This window comes from Sus scrofa, chromosome 9 (assembly GCF_000003025.6).
Source record: "Sus scrofa isolate TJ Tabasco breed Duroc chromosome 9, Sscrofa11.1, whole genome shotgun sequence".
Lineage (NCBI taxonomy): Eukaryota > Metazoa > Chordata > Mammalia > Artiodactyla > Suidae > Sus > Sus scrofa.
This window is the reverse complement of record NC_010451.4, coordinates 102,956,608-102,972,176: the sequence shown is the minus strand read 5'-3', so window position 1 is coordinate 102,972,176 and position 15,569 is coordinate 102,956,608. Positions and strand designations below refer to the sequence as shown.

At 35.5% G+C, this 15,569-nt stretch overlaps 1 protein-coding gene across 7 annotated transcripts in view; it reads right to left on the bottom strand.

The window, feature by feature from the left end:
* Positions 1-15,569, bottom strand: part of FAM185A (family with sequence similarity 185 member A) — an 81,160-nt gene that overhangs the window by 28,926 nt on the left and 36,665 nt on the right. For 5 of the 7 annotated variants that reach the window (XM_021102564.1, XM_013979805.2, XM_003130232.4 and 2 more), the window contains one exon: positions 2,227-6,234. The exons of the other annotated variants lie outside the window; for them this stretch is intronic. In XM_021102564.1, the coding sequence (XP_020958223.1) occupies positions 6,122-6,234 (113 nt within the window). In that variant the 3' untranslated portion in view covers positions 2,227-6,121. Of the gene's footprint in view, positions 1-2,226; positions 6,235-15,569 lie in introns of those variants that run through there. 7 annotated transcript variants of the gene reach the window in all.

Sequence of the window (15,569 nt, the reverse complement as noted above, 5' to 3'; positions counted from 1 at the left end):
TATTTTATATATAGCAGTGTATACCTCTAAATCCCTTACCCTTATTGTGCCCCTCCCCACTGGTAATCACTAGTATGTTCTCTGTTATCTTTTGAATCTGCTTTTTTGTTATATTCATTAATGTGTTACATTTTTTAAACTCCACATATAAGTGATATCATACAGAATTTATCTTTCCCTGTCTGACTTACTCACTTAGCTTAATACCCTCCAGGTCATCCATGTTGTTGCAAATGACAAAATTTCATTCTTTTTATGGCTGAGTAGTACTCCATTATATATCTTCTTTATTCATCTGCCAAACACTTTGTTTCCTTATCTTGACAATTGAAAATAATGCTGCTATAAATACTGAGGTGCACATATCTTTTCAAATTAATGTTTATGTTTCTACAGATAAGTAACCAGCAGTGGCATTGCTGGGTCATATGGTAGTTCTATTTTTTGTTTTTTGAGAAACATCCATACTGTTTTTCATAGGGGATACACAAATTTACATTCCCGTAAATAGCATAAGAAGGATCCCTTTTCTCCACATCCTTGCTAGCATTTTTTATTTGTGGACTTTTATGATAATAGCCATTGTGACAAATGTGTGGTAATATCCCATTGTGGTTTTAATTTGAATTTCTCTGATGATTAATGATATTGAGCATCTTTTCATGCTATGTCTAACTGTGTGACTTTGGAAAAATGTCTATTTTGGTCATTTTTAAACTTTTGTTTTTGATGTTCAGTTGTAAGAGCTGTTTATATATTTTGGATATAAACCTCTATAGGTCATATCATTTGCGAATGTTTTCTCCCATTTAGTACATTGTCTTTTAATTTTGTCAATGATTTCCTTCGGTGTGCAAAAACTTTAATATTTAGGAGTTCCCACCATGGCTCACCATGAGGTTGTGGGTTCGATCCATGGCCTTGCTCAGGGGGTTAGGGATCTGGCATTGCCATGAGCTGTGATGTAGGTTGTAGACACAGCTCGGATCCCGAGTTGCTGTGGCTGTGGCATGGGCCGGGGGCTACAGCTCCGATTAGACCCCTAGCCTGGGAACCTCCATATGCTGTGGGAGCAGCCCTAGAAAAGGCAAAAAGACAAAAACAAAAACAAAAACAAAAAAAACTTTAATATTTAATTAGGTCCCATTTGTTTATTTTTGCTTTTATTTACTTTGCTTTAGGAGACAGATTCCAAAAAATTTTGTTACAATTTATGTCAAAGAGTATTCTGCCTATACATTCTTCTGGAAGTTTTATGTTCTCTGGTATTACATTTAAGTCTTAAATTCATTTTGAGTTTATTTCTGCATATGGTTAGAGAATTAGAGAATATTCTAATTTTATTCTTTTACATGTAGCTGTCTAGTTCTCCCAGCATCACTTATTGAAAAAATTGTCTTATTTCCCAATGTATATTCTTGCCTCCTTTGTCATAGATTAATTGACCGTAAGTGCTTGGGTTTACCTCTGGACTCTTCATTCTGTTCCACTAATCTGTATGTCTGTTTTGTGCCAGTAACACACTGTTTTTGATTATGGTAGCTTTGTATTATAATCTTAAGCTGGGGTGCCTGATTCCTCCAACTCCATTCTACTTCCCCAAGATTGTTTTAGCTATTTGGAGCCTTTTGTGTTTCCATACAAATTTCAGAATTGTTTTAGTTGTGTGAAAAATGCCTTTGGTATTTTGATAGAGATTGTATTAAATTTGCACATTGCCTTGGTCATTTTACAATATTAATTCTTCTATACCATGAACATGGTATATTTTTCCATCTATTTACATTGCCTTAAATTTCTTTCATCAGTATCTATTAGTTTTCCAAATACAGATCTTTTACCTCCTTAGCCAGTTTTTTTTTCCCCTAGGGGTTTTATTCCTTTTGATATGATGGCAAATGATATTGTTTCCTTATTTCTCTTTCTGATAGTTCATTGTTAGTGTGTAGAAATGCAACAAATTTCTTGGATCGGATGTTGTGGTTGTGGCTGCAGCTCCAATTCGACCCCTAGCCTGGGAACTTCCATATGCCACAAGTGCAGCCCTAAAAAGGAAAAAAAATTTCCAAGGTCAGCCATCTGATAGAAAACCATTCATTTCTTTTCCTCATATCCACACAATTTGAAGATTAAGAACCTCTTGATGGAAAAACTGGCTCTGAAGCTGATGTTCTTGAAGGCACCAAGTTGTATGATATTAAAGTACAGGAAAAAAAAGAGGATTCAGAGCATTCCAAGGACATATTTTACTTCATTTTCTACTCAAGACACAGGGAAAAGTAAATGCTCAAGGGGAAAAGGTACATAAAAGGATTTGAAGTCAGGAGAAATTCTCAAGTATTGTTTGGCTGATTTCCAAGACTTTTTTTTTTAATATTTTAGGTAAATTCTTTTCTAATATTGAAAACACAAGCATAAGGAAGATGTTCACTCCTTAAACTCATTCTTTTTCTTCTTCTTTTTTTTTTTTTTTTTTTTGGCTTTTTAGGGCCACACCTGCAGCATATGGAAGTTCCCTGGCTAGGGACTGAATTGATACCCCCTAGCACAATCCAAGTTGTGTCTGTGACCTACACCACAGCTCACAGCAATGCCAGATCCTTACTTAACCCAATGAGCAAGGCGAGGGATCAAACCTGCATCCTCATGGATACTAGTTGGATTCATTTCTGCTGCACCACAACAGGAACTCCCTTAAGCTCATTCTTATTTTGTAATTCTGTTAAATTATATTTTACAAAATTAAAAAAATACATTAGAGATATAATAAAAAGAGTAATTATAGATAAAAAAGAAATGCAACAAATTTCTGCATATTAATTTTGTTTCCAGAAACACCACAACTTCAGTAACCAGCTCTAGTAGTTTTTTGGTGGCATCTTTAGGATTGTCTGTCTCTTGTTTGTCATATGCAAACAGTGACATTTTCACTTCATCCCTTCCAATCTGGATTCCTTTTATTTTTGTCTGATTGCTGTGGCTAGACTTCCAATACTATGTTGAATAAAAATGGTCAGAGTGGGCATCCCTGTTTTGTTCCTCTTCGTAGAGGAAATGCTTTCAGCTCTTTAGCAGTGAATATGATGCTAGTGTGGATTTGTCATACATGGCCTTCATTATGTTAAGGCATGTTCCCTCTGTGCCCACTTTCTGGAGGGTCTTTTTGTTGTTTTTTAATCATAAATGGACACCGAATTTTGTCAAAAGCTTTTTCTGCATCAGTTGAGGTTATCCCATGGTTTTTATTCCTCAACTTGTTTCTGTGGTATATCACAATAATTTTCAGATACTGAAAAATTCTTGCCTTCCTGGGATAAATCCTGATTGATCATGGTGTATGTTCCTTTTAATGTACTGTTAGGTTCAGTTCGCTCATATTTTGTTAAGGATTTTTATATCTTTATTCATCAGTGATACTGGCCTGCAATGTGTGTGTGTGTGTGTATGTGGTGTGAGATATCTTTGGTATTGGTATCAGGATGATGCTGGAATGAATTCAGAAGTGTTCAATTCTCTTCAATTTTTTGAAATAGTTTCAGAAACTTAAGTGCTAACTTTTCTCTAAATATTTTCATCTGTAAAGCCATCTGTACTTTGGGTTTTGGGAGATTTTTATTACTAATTCAACTTCATTAGTTGTAACTGGTCTGTTCATATTTTCTTTTTTTTCTGGTTTAGTTTTGGTAGATTATAGGGAATTTGTACATTCTTCAAGGTTGTCCATTTTATTGACATACAGTGTTGTCTGCAGTAGTCTCTTATGACCCTTTGTATTTCTGCGATATCAGTTGTAACTTCTTCATTTCTAATTTTATTGATTTGGATTCTTGCTTTTTCTTGATGAGTCTGGCTAAAGCTTTATCAAGGCTAAAGGTATATCAATTTTGTTTATCTTTTCAAAGAACCAGCTATAAGTTTCACTGAATTGCTTTTATTGTTGTTTTAGAGTCTATTTCATTTATTTCTGCTCTGACCTTTATTTCTTTCCTTCTACTAACTTTGGGTTATGTTTCTTCTTCTTTTTCTAGTTTCTTGTAAGGCCAGGTTGTTTGAGATTTTTTCCTGTTTCCCAAGGCAGGCTTATATCTGTATAAACTGCCCTTTTAGAACTGCTTTTGCTGCATCCCACAGATTTTGAATCATTGTGTTTTTGTTTTCCTTTGTCTCCAGGCTTCCCTCCCCTCCCCCCACTTTGATTTCTTCAGTGATCTATTGGTTGTTTAGCAGCATATTGTTTAGCCTCCGCTTTTTAATTTTTTCTTGTAGTTGATTTCTAGTCTCTCTCACAGTGTAGCAGTTGGAAAAGATGTTTTACAAAATTTCAATTTTCTTAAATTTACTAAGGTTTGTTTTGTGGCCTAGCACATGATCTAACCTGGAGAATGTTCTATAACACTTGAAGAGAATGTGTATTCTGCTGCTTTCAGATGGAATGTTTTACTTATCTATTAGTTCCATTTTGTCTAATGTGTCATTTAAGGCCAGTGTTTCCTTAATGACTTTCTGTCTGGATGATCTGTCCAGTGATGTAAGTGGAGTGCTAAAATCTTTCACTATTATTGTGTTACTGTGGATTTCTCCTTTTAAAGCTGTTAGCATTTTAAAGCTACTTATTGTGGATATAGATGATTTTACGACTTTTGTCTTTTAACCATCCTACTGCTTTGTGCATGGATGATTTCTGACCTTAACTGATGAGGTTTTTCATGATTTTCATGTTCCTTGTTGGGTCCTTTTTTGCTTAAAGTGGTTTCTTTAACATTTCTTATAAAGCTGGTTTGGTGATGATGAATTCTTTTAGCTTTTGCTCCTCTGTGAAGCTTTCCTCTCTCCATCAAATCTGGAGAGCCTTGCTGAGTAGAGTATTCTTGGGATTTGTTTTTTTTCCACCACTTTATATATATCATGCCACTCCCTTTTGGCCAGCAGTTTTGCTGAAAAGTCAGCTGATAGCCTTTGGGAGTTCCTTTGTATGTTGCTTTTCCCTTGCTCCTTTTAATATTCTTTTATCTTTAATTTTTGTCCTTTTAAATACAATGAGTCTTGGTGTCTTCCTCTTTAGGTTAATTCTGTATAGGACTGCACTGCCTGGACTTGGATGTCCGTTTCCCTTCCTAGATTAAGGAAGTTTTCAGCTATTTTTGTCTTCAATTATGTTCTCAGTCCCTTTATCTCTCTCTTCTCCTTCTGCGAGCCCTATAATGCAAATGTTAGTGAACTTGATGTTGCTCCAGAGGTCTCTTAAACTTTCTTCATTTCTCTTCATTCCTTTTTACCTTTGAGAACAGTGATTTCCACTACTGTCTCCTAGCTCATAGATCCATTCCTCTGTTTTATTTAGTCCTTTGTTTATTCCTTCTATTTATTTCAGTTATTATATTCTTCATCTCTGGTTGCTCTTTACATTTTCTAACTCTTTGTTAAAAACTAGCTTTTCACACTGTGCACTCATTCTTCTCTTAAGTTCTTTGATCATCTTTACAATCGCTACCTTGAACTCTTTATTAGTTGGATTGCCTATTTCCATTTCATTTAGTTCTTCCAGGTTTTCACCTTGTTCCTTTGTTTGGAACATGCTCTTCTTATGTCTTATTTTGCCTAAGCAGCTGTTCTTATTTTTAGGTATCTGGAAGGTTGGTTATGTTTCCCAACCTTAAAGAAGTGAGCTTTTTGTTCCAGAAGTGCATTCAACTCTTGTCACCACATTATGTACTCTAGGGGTTCCCCCTCTGAGGTCTACATGGGTCTTCTTGTTTTGGCAGGGTGATTATGTGAGTGGTCTCACAGGCTTGACTGGCCCCTGGTTGGTGGAACCAACTCATGTGGTGGATGACTGCAGAATCCCAGGGGGCCTTGGGGATGGTGCTGGATTCCTGCTGTGTGGAGTCAGAATCCAGGAGATTCTGGAGCAAACGGGTATTGATTTAAGTCAACATGTTTATAGTAATTTGTTACAGAAAAAAAAAAATAATGTAATAGTTAAGTACAAATTTTGACAAGGCTCCCCCAAGACATTCCAATTTGTCGTTTTCAACATTTACATGAACAGTGATATTTACATGTTTGTAGTCATAGATCTACTAATCATTGTTAAAAATTATAAACATAACTCAAACCATTCTCAGTCCAGCAGTTTTAGGGACTGAAACCAGCTCTGACTTCTGAAACTTATAGTGCCTTGTGGGGCATCAGCCTTAATCCATTTTTCATTTTTGCTTGCTTGATTCAAGAGTCCTGAAACACAAAATTTCATAAAGTTGTAACTTAATTGACAAGAGCAGCATTTGAGTACATAGAGTCTAACAACATATCTCTAAAATTGAAAAACACTTCAGAACAGCAAAAAACTTAGTAAAGATAGCTTGAGTTGGAAAAGAGTTGCAGAGAGATTTCCTGGACTTGTTCTCTCTTTTCATTTTCTCTGAAGAACTCTGAAAGGGAAACTAATCTGGTTTTTTTTTTTTTTGTACATGTATATTTTTTGTATGCAGGTTTTAAAAAGAGCTTTCTTTATTTAAGTACAACTGACAAAATAATACACATATTTAAAATACGCAGTAAGTTTTGACATATGTAAAGTCTGTAAAACCATCTCCTCAATCAAGATAATGAATATATCCAACAACCCTAAAAGTTTCCCTGTGCCCCTCTATAATCTTTCCCTCCTGCCCCTCCCTGCCATCACCTCTGCATCCCAGCCCCAATCCCTCAATAATTACTAATCTACTTTATGTCGCTATGGATTTGTTGCATTTTCTAAGATTTTAATAAATGGAATCAAACAGTATGTACAATATGTAGTCTTTAAAAAAATCTAGGTTCTTTCACTTGACATAATTATTTCGAGACTGATTCACATAGTTGCATGTATCAGGTGGTTTTTGTTCACAGACATGCCGATCAGTACTTTGCTGAATGGTTGTGGGCACCCTGTGTACCTCCCTTCTCTCTGCAACCTTTCTTTGTTAACTCCAGCAGCCCTGGCGTCCTCTCCTTGGTGAGTCTTTGGGCTCTGCCTGTGTTTCCCCTTCCTGACCTGCAACCCAGAAACTCTCTCAAGGCAACAGGTTATGGCAATCAGAGAGCTCACCTGGTTTGTTTCCTATTTCTAGTCTTCTAGTTCTGTTTTTTTTTTTTCAGCCAGGGCAATAAAGGTGTTAAATCTCCTCTGAAGCACCACTGGAATTCTGGATTTAAGAAACTAGCCAAATCTGAACTGAGGAATGTTGTGAATGAATTCTCTCAATTCATCAAATTACATTTTCTTTGTTGAATACAAGCACACAAATCAAGAAACAACCCTCTTCTTTAGTACACTTTTCTCCTTTGTTAGTAGGATATGTTTCCAACTGCTGAAAAAGTGCTTTATATCATCCATACTTTGTGTCAAGTGCTCCTTTGATACAAATTCTCTGAATTTCTGCCTCTTCCCTTTAATCTGAGCCATAATCTTGTCTCTCTATATCTTCATTGCATCTTTCCCAGAGACAGCTGAGTATTCAATGGCTTCCTCTGGTGTTTTTTCCTTCCACTTCTCTTGCTGTATTTTCAGTAATATCACAACCCCATCTCTCATTAAACTGGTTACAATTTCTCTCATTTTAACTGGTAAATCTTTATGTTACAAGTTTCTCTTTTTCCTCTGATCTTATCATTAAGGGGTTCAACTTTGTCAATTTTAATCTGTTCATCATTTTTGGATCCGTACTGCCTTTAGCAAGTCAGAATTTCGAGGTATCTGCACCCAAGAGTTTTTCTATAACACAGACTTTCTTTTTCTAATAATCCAAATAAACACAGAGGAAAGAGCTGGAAATCCTGAATACTGGTTGCTTTATTTTATTTTATTTTACTTACATCTTTAAACATTACTGACATGAGCAACAGTAAGGGTTTTCCAAATATCTTAGGTCTTTTCCTTAACATATTATTTTTTACATCCCTAATCATGAGTTTTGTGCTTATGGGAAGAGAAGCCAGTCTAACCATTTCATTCTGCAGCAGTAAAGATCATGCACAGTGCTATATTGCTACTGACAAAATGAACACACAAGTCATTTTAGCTTAGAGATAATACTCATAAGCAAGACAGTTTAAAAAGTTCCATTTAGGTTCCCTGAAAATAGCTTTATCTTGCCAATAAGTAATTTCTTAAAAGCTCTGTACTCTGGATTGAATCTGGGGACTCTAATTCTAATTTTTAAAGTTTATAAATTCCATCCTACAAAGATCTTGCAACACAGCATGAACTTGGGGTTATAGAAACCTTGTTCCTTATTTAATTCCCTTTGCCAATAAAAATCAGACTATTTTTTTTCTACCAAGAAATGGGAAATGACTACCCTAGCCCCATGTGGCTTGGCTTCCATTAAGTGGAGAGAAGTTTTTTTCTCAGGACATGTTTTTAAACTTTAGTATTTTCTCTAAATTTGCCATGGCCAAATCTACCCAAATATATAAATATCCAAGTGTAACTTATTGACTGATTTCCAAATACCTATTTGAGAAGCATTAGTCATTATTTAATCCAAAATGCACTTGATCTGATCAGCACTGTAAGCAGTAATCCACGGAATTTCTGTCTCTTGTTTAAAAATAGACTTTTAAGTCTCCTTGTTAAGGTGAGCTTTTTCCTATCCCCCATCCCACCACTCCCCACTCCAAATCCTATAACTAACTTAACTTACTTACATTTGGTTGAGAAGGATAATTCTGGTGCTGCCTTATTAGAAACAGATTAAATTTCACTGCATCACTGTTGAAGGATTTCTTTCAGATTATAAACACTACAACCCCCCACTATGGGAAGCACCATGCTAAGTACTTTAGAGAGGTTCAAAAGATGGAAAAAGACATGCTAATATCCTCAAAAAGCTTACCAGATGGCTAGGAAAATAAATTATACACTTATGAAAAAGCATGAAAATAATTACTCAAATCTTATTATTTTTAATGTAAACATTTCACAAACAAAAGCTCTAATACCACACAAAATCCCAAATATTTTTAATGTTGTTAACATTTTTTAACTGTTTATATAGTCTTTCCTTGATGAAAGTGCAACCCAGGACATCTTAACAACAAATTTTTCCTGAAAAGAAAATATTCTTGAGCTAGCTTTAATGCTGTCCACCATTACATTTTCTTTCAATTACCTGGAATAATGACAAAGTCAACAAACACTACACAAGGTTTTGAGCAAGTATACAATTAATCAATTTTGCCCAAGAAATATTCTTTTATCTATTTTTCATCTCTAATATTGCCACTTTCATTTCTAGAAATTCAACTTTGATCTTCTTTATACCTTCCATGTCTTAATTTTATTCCAACATATGGAATTCAGTTATAATAACTATTTTATTTTCCTTCTCTGCTAATTCTAATATCTGTGTCTGTTCTGGATAGGTTTCAGTTGATATTTTCTTCATTAGGGGTCGTCATGTTTTCTTGCCTCTTTCCATGCCTGATAATCTTTGAGTGGATGTGAGACACTGTGGGAGCTCCCATCATGGCTCAGCAGTTAACAAACCCAACTAGCAACCATGGGGAGGCAGGTTTGATCCCTGGCTGAGCCCAGTGGGTTAAGGATCCCATGTTGCTGTGAGCTGTGGTATAGGTTGCAAATGTGGCTTGGATTCTGTGTTGCTATGGTTCTGGCATTAGCCTGCAGCTACAGCTCTGACTGGACCCCTAGCCTGGGAACCTCCATATGCCACAGGTGGAGCCCTAAAATAGCAAAAAAAAAAAAAAAAAAAAAAAAAAAAGACGTGCGACATTGTGAATTTTGTTAGGTGCTGGTTATTTGTATATTTCTGTAAATCTTAAACTCTGTTCAGGGGATGCAGTTAAATACCTTGTTTTTATGATTGCTAGGCAGTTCTGGAGGAGTGTGTAGTCTAGAGCTAACTGTTTCCAATTACTAAGTGTTCTACTCAAAGCTCCATGGGTTATGGTATTTTCCAGTCTAGTAGGTGGCATAGGCATTATTCCTGGACCTGTGTGAACACTAGGTTCTATTCAATCTGCTTTATTCTATAAAATCTAGCTGTCTTGGTCTCTGTGGACTCTCCTTATGGTCTCCTCAACTCAAGGAATCTGCTGGGCTCTACATTAGTGCCCTCTCCACATACTACAGACTGAATACTTTCAAGGTAGTAAGTAAGGACTCATTTTGTTTGTTTTCCACCTCTCAGTGATCAATTTCTTTCATTGCCTGATGTACAGTATCTTAGAAACTGTTTTTTTCATGTATTTTGTCTCCTTAAAAAATTTTGTTGTTGTTGGTTTAGGTAGGAAAGTCAATCAGTCCTTTTTGCTCCACTTCTAGCCTAGAAGCCTTCACTATTTCTCTTTCTCCCTCTCACCATCTTTTTCCCCTCCCTCCATCATGCTCTCTCTCTTTTTAATTTCTTGTTGTGAAATAATTAAAGACTTGCAAGAAGTTGCAAAAATAATACAAAGAGGTCCTGTGCACCCATTACCCAGTTTCCCCAATGTTAACGTCTATAATGACCATAGTGCAAGACAAATACTGGTTCTCAAAGGATGATTAATTAGACTATAGACCTTACTCAGATTTCACAATTTTTTACAAGCATTCAGTTTTAAAATATGTTTTTGTCTATACTCTTATGACATTTTATCACATGTATAGATTCACATAACTGTCATTACAACCAAAAACAGAATTGTTCTATGACCACAAAGTTCCATGTAACATTCCTTTTTAGTCATCTCTCTCCTTTAACTTGGTAGTTTCACATTTAGGGTTTTTTTTTTTTTTTTTTTTAACAAAATACTAGACTGAAATCCTAGAGTGGCTATATTATTTTACTCTCCCAAGAGCAATGCAGGAGAGATCCAATATCTCCACATCCTTGCCAGCATTTGATATTATCAGTATTTTTTATTTTAGCCATTCTAATAAGTACATAGTAGCATCTTATTCTGGTTTTAATTTGCACTTCAACAGTGGCTAGTGATGGTGAACATATATTTGTGTTTTTACTTACCATCATCTGTGGCTATACTCTTTTTAAAATTTTATATGATTACACTTTTATGCGTACTAATCTTTTATTTTCATTACTGAAAAGAGTTTGCTCAAGATTTGGCTGTGGTTCAATATTTCTTGAATGACCAGCATAAATACAAAAGCATTTAAAAAATACTCAGTCATTACAAATAGAATTCCTGTGTTCTAAGACTGGGGCCTGCACTTTGATCTCCAGTGTAAGGGTCAGCAAACTACAGCCCACAGGCCAAATCTGGCCCAAGGTCTTTTTTTTAACGGCCTAAGAGGTAAGAATGACTTCTACATTTTTAAAGGGTTATAAAAAATAAAATCAAAAAAGAATACATAACAGAAACCATATGTAGCCTGCAAAGTCTAACATTTACTATCCGTTCTTAGCAGATAAAGTTTGCAGATGAATAGAAACAAAACTCGGTCTTCCTTTTTTTGTAAACCTTAACAAATGCACTTGACATCTTATCTATGACATGCCAGGATCTTATACTTTAACAAAATGGAGAAACAAAAATATCACAAAAGCACAATCTGAAGGCAATTCCTACATTAAACCCCTGTCAAAGTATTTTTAAGCAGACAACCATAAGCCTATACCATTCTTCATTCTGTTACCAAATTTCTACTACACTGCCCTGAAGCATATCTACATGATTGACAAATCCATATTCTATAAACTTGGAGAAAACCAAAACTTCAGTGTTCTAAAAAAAGTTATTCCTATGAGTCATATCGAAAGACTAGATATGTTTTCCCCATTTGGAGAGAAAATACTGTCTCTAGATCTTAAAAGTGGCATCCTGTGGGCTTAGCTCCATTTCAACCTCTTTCCAACTAATGATCCAGTTTTCCATTATAAATCATATTACCATTAAATGTATAACTCTGGCTTACAAATAAGCCGAGAACTCTTCTCTGACTTGGTGGTTTATTTTGATCCCAAATGAATTTATTTTTATTATGCCTTATATTTCCAGTTTGACTAAAATAAAGTGAGCCCAGTAATACCATGTAGACAGCAGCAAACAACAATCATTTGTCTGGCAAAATACTTTACCTCTAATACTCTGTAATCATCTAAATTGGGGTGACTTTAAGACAAAAGAACTTTGTAGCACATGCATTTTTGGTCTTACAGAAGGGCTCAAATACAGTGGTGAGGTTTCATACCTAAGTTGATGAACTCAGTCTTAAACCTAATAGAGAGGTCAACTTCTTCCTAATACTTTAACTAAGCCAATCACCATCTATCCTATTTGCCATACATGGGTAGAGCACAAAACTTAGAATCAAGGACTTCATAAAAATTAGAGAATGCACCCCCAAAGAATACATACTGTGCACAACTCTTTAGTAGGTAAATGGTTTAAGCTAAGAATGTTCCAGGCTTTCTTTGACCTTGGACTAGCACGTATTTGTAAATCACTTTTAAGAATTATGCAACATACAGTTATTTATCAGTGACAGCAACAGTGAAGGAAACCACAGAGCAGGGAATCAAATAAAATTGCAGGGTTGACATATAGAACCCTGTGGGAAGGCTGAGCCCCAGGGACTAAAGTTTACTGGCATAGTTTCTTGCAGAAATCTTGCTACAGATATAATCCAGACCTTCTAGCAGTGAGAGTGTTTCTGTTTCTATGCCTCATAGCTTCTGTAAGGAAGGCCCAGAAGAGCTGAGCTCAGCTGCCTGTAATAACAACTCACATATAAAGCTGCTCATTATTTCAAAATTTTGGTTTCAGGTTGGAAGTCTCTATAGAAAAAAGCAATCTGTGCTGATTATCTAGGCCTCTTAAATTATTCCACTCATTTGATAAATAAGATCTGTGGTCCTTTGGGCACCAGTTTTAAAATCAAAATGAAATATAAACATTTCTCTAAACAAAATAACTTTTTCATAGAGCTCTCTCCACAAGAGACTGTTGTCTTTATCTGAAGGGATTTAATCTAATATCAGAGACAGCCTACAGATCCATCTTGGGCCCAACTTCATGGTATATCATGTGCTACTCTACAAAAGAACTGTGCTGATCAGTATCTAGAGTCTTGGGACTCTGGGAAATAAACTTTGTTCTGCAATTTGGTCCTTCCTGGTTTAAGAAATAGGGGCTAGATTTTAAGACATAATATCAAATAACACAAAAAAATTCAATAGGATAAGAAGCTTCATAAAAACCAATGAGGTAAGCATGCATCTTCCTCATAGCATCCATTTACATGGATAATTTAAAATTTTATAAACATTTTTATATAATAAAAATTTATAAGTAGTAAAATAAAAATATCTACTGCTAAAAAAATGCCAACCATGATCTGAGCCTTCAACAGTTAATAATCTTTTTGATGATGGAGCTCTCTTCCTATCTGGGCTTCAACATGCCTTCCTCATTAAACTCAGTCATTTGTAGCTTTTGATTTAAAGTGAGAGATGTGCAACTCTTCCCTTCACTTCAACACTTACAGTCCATCATAGGGTTATTCACTGGCTTAATTTCAATAATATTGTGTCTCAGGGAATAGGAAGGACTGAGGGGAGGGAGAGAGACAGGGGAACGGGCCAATCAGTGGAGCAGCCAGAAGACACAGAATATCTGTCAGTTAAGTTTGCTGTCTATGCACACAGTTCATGGTGGCTAAAACAAATCCAATAGTAACATCAAATGTCACTGTCCACATATCACCAAATACAATAACTTAAAAGTCTGAAATATTGCAATTATCAAATTGAGATGCAGAGATGCGAAATGAGCAAATGTTGGAAAAAAGGTGCTGATAAACATGCTCCATACAGAGTTGTCACAAACCTTTTGTGATAAACACATTCTCTGCTAAGCCCAATAAAGCAAAGTAAAATACAGTGAGGTATACCTACATCTATTTCTTTAATCAAAACTTACTGAAGGCTTGTTTATTCATTTGGTTAAGATAGATTACTGTGGAATCATGGTCACTGAACTCTTTCTCCTGAATTACTGCAGTACCCTGCTAATTATAATTAACTTTTCCTTCATCCACCATTGTCCCTTCCAACTTTTCCCCACTCAACATTCAGTGATCTTTCTAATACACAGATCTGATTATGTGAACCCCAGATTAAAACCTTTTAGTGCCTTTGCAAGGCATTTAGTATAAAGGCCAGATTGGCCCTATGTGATCTGATCCCTCTCAAACCTCCCACCCTCCTTTTATGCCACGTTGCCCATTATCTCTATACTCTAGCTTTATTGGATTGTCTCACTTTCTCAAATTCTCAAAGCTAGTCTAACTGAGATGCACCACCACCATGCTTTCACAGTACCACATACACACCTTTATTATAACATTTATTCCATTTTACTGTATTCACTAGCTTGTCTGTCTAGCGTCACTAGGAAATAAGCTCCTGAGATGACTTAGAGACCGTACTTTATCTTCCCACTCCTAATTTCTAGCAGCACCCGATTCAATAAAAATTGGTTGAGTGACTGACTGACAAAATAAAGTAAAATAAAGACAAGAAGAGGAAGAACTAGGCTAGTATTTGTCTTTAAATATATTAAGTTTGAGGTGGTACTTGTTGAGTGGAATGGAAATGGGCAAGAACTTAAAAAAGAGATCAGGTCTGCAGTTACTGAATTTGTCCAATGACAGGACTAGTAACTGTTCTTAAATGATTTAGTGAGGTCTTTTTTTCTAGTGGCTGAAATAGGGTTTTAAAACTGAACTAAAACTAAATCTAAAGTTCAGAAAGGTATATGATTCTATGAGCAACAGAATGAAAAATGACGAAATAATTTTATAATTCATCCTGAACATCTGTAAAATAATTTGATTATGCTATCATTCAAAACATTATTAAACAAACGTGTATTATTACCTTACATTACAAGGGCAAATAAAGTTAACTCTACTGACTCCATATCAAATTCAAGAGATAGAGCATAAGAAGTTGAATCCTGCCATATTTAACATACTCAAATTTTCTCTATGTAACTAAGAGTCTGTTCATTAGGATTTGAAAGTCTATAGGTGTTATTTTTACTACTGTTATTTTTTTTGTTAATATTCTATGATTTTTAACAGACTCTTAACTTTTATGACATATAAAATGAATATTTTAAACTGAAACTTGATCTTGAGAAGACATCCCACTGCCACCACTCCACCACCATACACTTTCTTTTTCTAGACAATATCTGATGGGTAAACCTGTGGCAAACATGTATGTACATGCTTTAATTTCAATGTCCTTCTGCAATGCCATTTTGGTAAGATTTAAAGGAAAACTACATTAGCATTCCTTTTTTTTTTTTTTTTTTTTTTTTTTTTACTATATAATGTATTGTCTATACCATAAATATTTTAAAAAGTAGTACCAGCCATTAATGCAGCCAGAGGCAATTAGAAAAAATGTGCAGGAGTTCCCGTCGTGGCGCAGTGGTTAACGAATCCGACTAGGAACCATGAGGTTGCGGGTTCGGTCCCTGCCCTTGCTCAATGGGTTAACGATCCGGCGTTGCCGTGAGCTGTGGTGTAGGTTGCAGACGCGGCTCAG